General features: G+C 39.1%; 1 protein-coding gene across 3 annotated transcripts in view; it reads left to right on the plus strand.

Moving 5' to 3' along the window:
* The window catches only part of Lsm6 (LSM6 homolog, U6 small nuclear RNA and mRNA degradation associated), a 14128-nt gene that overhangs the window by 250 nt on the left and 7722 nt on the right, over nucleotides 1-6156 (plus strand). The window contains exon 2 of one of the 3 annotated variants that reach the window (XM_010610926.3): nucleotides 418-527. The exons of 1 other annotated variant lie outside the window; for it this stretch is intronic. In XM_010610926.3, the coding sequence (XP_010609228.1) occupies nucleotides 526-527 (2 nt within the window). In that variant the 5' untranslated portion in view covers nucleotides 418-525. The remainder of the gene's footprint in view (nucleotides 1-417; nucleotides 528-6156) is intronic. One more of the 3 variants, XM_010610927.3, reaches the window with a different exon arrangement.

Raw genomic sequence — 6156 nt, forward strand, 5'->3', positions numbered from 1 at the left:
CGCGAGACCCCGAATCACGCCTGTGGTGGAAGGCGCCTCGCCCGCGCTGCGAGGAGCTGCACCGGCCCGGCCTCTTCGGAACGGAGTTGGCTTCCTGGACCGTTCCTGGTGGTGGAAGTTCCCCGGGAAACCCAACGCCACCCGGGGCTTTGGCGGGAAACAGACGCGAACTCTGCCGCAGGCTTCGTCTGCTTTCGCGGGCTCTAGGAAATTGCTGGGCCTCCGCTCCATAGGGGTGGTTGAGCCTAACCCTAGGAATTAAGAGCTAGCTTTTCTTACCGAATTGTGAGGTCGTGTAGTTCTTATCGCAAGTTTTCTGAGCGCGTGTGTGTATGATTGTGATTATGTGTGCGTGTGCATGGGGGGGTGACTTTTAAGATGCTGCAGATAACGTTGATACTTAATTTGTCTTCTCAGCCCCAGCCTCCTTTATAATTGATATATGATTGTTGCAGAAGAATTGAAAATGCAGAATACTGGTGAAGAATGAATAGTTACTGAACCTTTGCACCCCGTCTTTTTCCGATGTATGTACTAGCTTCTACTTTGGCAGAGTACCTGTTTTATTAAATTTCCCATGTGCACGTAACAACTCTTCCTAAACATTTCTAATTTTGTTTCTTATTTTGGTTGACTTTTTTCATCATAGTGTAGGTCCCACCTGTAAGACATTTAGGTTATTTTGAGTTTTGGCCTCATTTTAGCATATGAGATAATAATTTGATAAGTCTTACTATATTTCCTTGAACTGGATTCTTAGAAGTGTGATCATTAGATACTCTTTTCTAATAGAGCCTTAAGAGCTGCAGGGACGTTGCCAGATGGTTTTGTACAAAAAGTTTTAGTAGTTTACATCATTCATGTATGTTTGTGCCTGTTTCACTAGAAACTTAGGAGCTACTGTTAACACTTTACACATAAAACTAGTAAAAGCATTGCCTCTCTTTGGAATTATTATTATTATTGATAGTGATGTATGGCAATTCTGCTTGCTTGCTTGCATTTTGTGTACAATTTTCAGAGGGGTGTGAGTGTGTGTGTTACTGAAGTTTGCATAGGCTGAGTGTTAGAGCAGAAAGAGACTTCCATGGTCATCTAGCGTAACTCCCTTATTTTGCTCATGAGGAACCTGGGGCCATGAGAGGTGAAATGAGTTACTCAAGTCACACAACCAATTTTAAGTAGCAGAGCTGGAATTAGAACTGAGGTTTCCTGCCTCCCAAGTGAGTACCTTATTTGCTGCATAGGTGTTCTCTCACTGAACAGTGACTTAGTAGATACCAGAATTCCTGAAAGACATTTGTATCACCTGGATTATTCTCTCCTTTTAGAATGGTACTAATAGATTTTAGTCATCTGAGAGAACTGTAACCGTGAGAAATGAGAAACTAACTGACCACTTTCATGTTAGGAGTAGAAATCGCTTTGTTCGAATGGCAACCTCATCAAGATTTTAACCGTAGTTTTTCAGAATCTTTGTATGTTAGAATAAAATATTCCTAGTAAGTTATATGGTCGTTCCTCAGTATCTGAGGGGAATTAATGTCAGAACCCTCTGTAGGTACTAAAATCTACTACGGTTTCTCAAGTTCAAGTAAATGGCATAATTACATAAATGTACGTCCTCCCATATAATTTAAATCATTTTTAATACTATGTTCATGGACCAAAAAGTGTTTACATGTCCAGTACAGATATAACTGTGATAGATCTACTGAAATTTTTTTTTTAGTATTTTTGGTCTCCATTTGGCTGAATCCATAAAAAGCCCATCAATATGGAGAGCTAATTTATATCCCATCATCTGGTTAGAATGCAACTACTGGTTCTCATTTGTTATAATTCGAAGATTTCTTTAAAACTTCTTGTTGCTTTAAGACCAGAGAACATTTTTCTTTTTTTCGTTTTTACTAGCACTTAAAGCAACATTTCTCAGTGTGAATCGACATTTTGGGGCCACATGATCCTTTGTTGTGGAGGGCTGTCCTGCGGGATTGTAGGGTGTTTAGCAGCGTCCCTGGCCGCTGTCCACTAGATAGCAGTAGCACCACCCTCCTAAGTCATGACAGTTCAGAATGTCTAGACATCTCCAAATGCTCCTGAGCATGGGCAATAAAAATTACCTCTCCTTGAGAGTCAGTGGCTTATTGGAATGTTCTGCGGGACTTTATAAAATGTAAACTGCAGTGCTTCTTGCCTGAGTGGACTGTAGGAATCTGCATGCCAACAGACATCTCTGTAGACTTGGGTGCCACATTTTTTTTGAACGACCTAAAAGTGTTTCTATCTTCCCTTCTTCTGTTATTTAGTGGTCAGTAATAGAGATGATTCAAGGTTGGTAGCTGTTGAAGTATGTGCATTATCCTACACTAGTGCCTATGCCCATGGTTTGGGTAAGCAGGAGCAGGTAGGGGATTGGACAGATTTTTTGGGCACTGGCCTTGCATGGCTTTTCCACAGACAGATCTGGACAGTCTGCTTAGGGATGGGTGGTACTAAATGAGTAAGACATTGCCTGTCCTAGGGTCATTTAGAGCCCATACTGGGAGGCTGCTTGGCAAACAGGAAAATGACAAAACAGCCTGAGAAGGGCTGTGGCTGAGAATGGGAAGAGAAGCTATGAAGGGACTCACTTGGCCCTTGGGAAGAGGAAAGGAAGTAATCTTCCTGCTTAGGGAGGAAAAAAATTGGCATGAAGCATTCAAAGGCACTCTACTGTCTCAGAACCGAACTGTTTAGAAAGCTCTTCTGGCTGTGTGATGCCCCCATTCAGATAGTGATAGACTAGTCCAGTGCTGCATTTACTTGAGTTGTAATATGTCTTCTTGTAAATTTTTGCTTTTCAAATTTTACTTCACCCTCAACTGTTAATACTCTATGGTGGGTAAACATTTACAGGTAAACATTGCCTAGAAATAAGGATTTTCATATATTAATAGCACAGCTCAAAATCACATCAGATACATTTCTGTCTGACAGTTAAGTTTTGCAGGCTAATGTATAGTACTTTGTCTTGCAGTGCTTTAACTCCAACACAAGCTCTCATTGTCATTGTGGCCATTCCCCAGATTTAACAGGGGAATCTTGACAAATCCAAAAAGGCAACTGTAGGTAACTTTCAAAGGGATTGGGCGTTGGGGTCAAGCCTTGGTTCCGCTTTCCACCTTGCAGGTGTCTTTGAACTGCTCATGAATCAGTATATTATTGAATGAACAAAATTTTTTATCCTCCCCCACTTAAAAAAAAAAATTATCTGCAGGGCAGTTTATGACTGTTCTCATATTAGACCTCTTGGCTTCTGACAGAAAATATACTGCCTTTGACTTAATAGCCACTTATGAAAATAGGTCATTTAAATCAATCCTGAGTAGTCGTCAGGGAGGGACAAGAGTCAGAGAGGGCAGCTGTGGCTTTAATTTTGAAGGGAGAAGTTTTACCAAGGTGACCCTGCAAAGAAGGGATGTCTTTTTCCTCTTCCAAGTTTGTGGTTCAAGAGTCATAATTGTCAGAATTGCTCCTTCTGCCTTACCCAATTTAAAAATGAAAACTTAAAATTACTTGAGCCAAGTGATGGGAAAAATTGTGGTGTCAAGACCAATTTACTCATACAAAATGGATTTATAGGCAAGTCATTATCAGGGAGTACCAAGAAAGCCTAATGAAGACTAATGTAAAAGATACAGCTCTCCTGAAATGATGGATAAAATGCATTTGAGGCAGCCATACTCTCCCCAAATAAATTTACATTTTTTTTTTAAGAGACTTAGCAGAATGTAGATATTCTGCAGGATGAATGGGAAACTTGTGCCCAACCTTGCCTCTCATGTGGCTTAATCATTTGAGGAGACAGACATGCCATTTTTTAAAAAGAATATAAAAAGAATAGATGGTGACATTATATCAAATGTGGCCAAATGTCAAATTAGATGATGCCAGAACTAGGTGGGTTGGACTGTCTCCACTCTGCTGCCTGAAGCAGAAAGTGAACCCCAAGCAAGTTCCTGCCTAAAACCCTTCCATTCCCAACTGACAGCCTTTCCCAAAGTTGCCAGTTCATAAGGACTCCTACAACTGCAGACTCCTGGGTCCTCCCCAAGAATCCCTAAATGGAATCCCTAAGTGACCCAGAAGACTCCAGTTTGGGGAAATGACTGGAGTCTCGAGCCTGTGGCTCTGTAAATGAGTGTGGACTGCTCCCTTCTATACCTTTCTCCTTACCTTCATAGCGTTTACCTTCTAACTGAGAGCTGTGTGTCACCCTCTGCAGAAAGCCACCTTTGATCTTCTGTGACTGGGCTAAAAGATTTTCTCTCCTGTCACAAAAGCCTTTGTAAAATTTGCCATTTCCATGGCATTTATCCCCTCCAGAGCGTAAACTCATATAAGAGCCCAAGGCCATGGGATCTGATGCTTAGTAGGTGTACCTTGAAAGTCTGAAGTGTTGATTGCCTTCAGGAAGAGGTTAAGGCTAATTGGAATAAAGAGGCTTAATGAGGGTGTTACCTTTGGCAGGCTTAGAAGAAAATCTGCTTTTTTTTGGAAAGTGTGGAAATAACGTCTTTAAAGTAACAGATACTATCAAATAAGTGATAGTCTAAGTTTGTGGAGGTTTCCTTCCCATCGTTAACTTCTGTCTTTGTTTTCAAATAATTTTTTCCTATATTGTAAATACTCTAGGCAAATTACTGAACTAGTTTCGCATGTCACAGTGCATTTTAGTAGTTTTTCTAATGCTAACTAGACAGCTAATCTTAATCTCAGTTTTGTACAGAAGAAAGTAGCATAATGGGATTTGGCATCTATGGAGGAAATGATTCTAAGACATGTGAGATGAGTGAGGCTTTATCAGGACTTTAGAGCTAGTAGTTTTTCCTAGAAGTTTTCAGCTACAAAACAGCACATGTGCAAGATATAAATAAGACAGTTTAGAGATGAATAAGAAAATTGGTTGTTTTCATTAAACTCATTAAAGACACTGAATCTGTTACAGTGTTTACTTCATAGTGTTTCTCTTTGCACTCAAAAAAGCATAAATGAGATGGCTGTGTGGTCTGAGTCTTGAATAAGTAGTAGTTGTAATTATTGAGACTATGGAGCTAAAAAAAAATGCTGGCAATTCAGTGGGAAAGCCAAACTAAATCAGTTGGCTATGTTTTTCAAGTCTTTCAGCCTTTCGTGATAGCTTCTGAAATTTGTATTTTTTTGAAATTCATATACTTTTTCCTGGTTGAAAAAGTTACTTAAATTATGATCACTCTAATTACTCAGACCCCTTTCATAAGAGTTTAAATAAAATAATTCTAGACTAAATTCCTAAGGTCAAAGCTTCTGTGTATGACATGTTTTTGAATTTTCTTGCACAGTGTATACAAGTAGAAAAACAGTGTTTTGTGTTACTCAAACTATTGAACTGCACAAATTGGCTTTGATTGAGAACATCTTCCAACAGCAATTCTAAATCTGAGTTCAGATCATGAGTAAAAACACTTGGGGTGAAATCAGCAATGATATTTATGGAAGAATGTTTTATGAATATTTTCATTAAAAACAAGAAACCAGCTTGAGTTTTAGGAGAGAGTCTTTAAAATATTGTATCTTTACTACTAAATATTAGTGATGTCAAATTTGAAACAGCAAAACTAATTTCTGTACTCATAGTTTTTGCCAGAGTAACTGTGTATGTATATATGTATGTATTTATTTATGTTGGGTGGTACTAGGGATTGAACTCGGTATCTTGTGCTTGCAAGGCAGGCTTGGTGCCACTAAGCTAGATCCCTGGCCCCTAAAGTAACTGTTCTTTAATTTGTTTAGCAAAATATTTTAGGGATACAGCTCTGGTATAACAAAATATTTTAAAAGTAATATTCAATATGATTAATTTGGCTCCTTTATTCTTGAATTAATTTGAGACTATCATTTAGAGCACATATATACTGTTATGATGATGATTGAGTAATTCAAAATCTTTGGTGCATTAGCAACTTTGAGAAGACTTCACAGTTGTGACCAACAGCATGGCCAACTATCCCCTTATTAGCTGGGCAGCCGTGGGCAGGATATTTAACTTTCTGTGTCTATTTCTTCATTTATAAAATGATGATAAAACAGTACCTGCTACATAGGGTTGTGAGGCTCAAATGACTTAACAAGTAT

This window comes from Fukomys damarensis, unplaced genomic scaffold (assembly GCF_012274545.1).
Source record: "Fukomys damarensis isolate Sample0158 unplaced genomic scaffold, DMR_v1.0_HiC HiC_scaffold_38, whole genome shotgun sequence".
Lineage (NCBI taxonomy): Eukaryota > Metazoa > Chordata > Mammalia > Rodentia > Bathyergidae > Fukomys > Fukomys damarensis.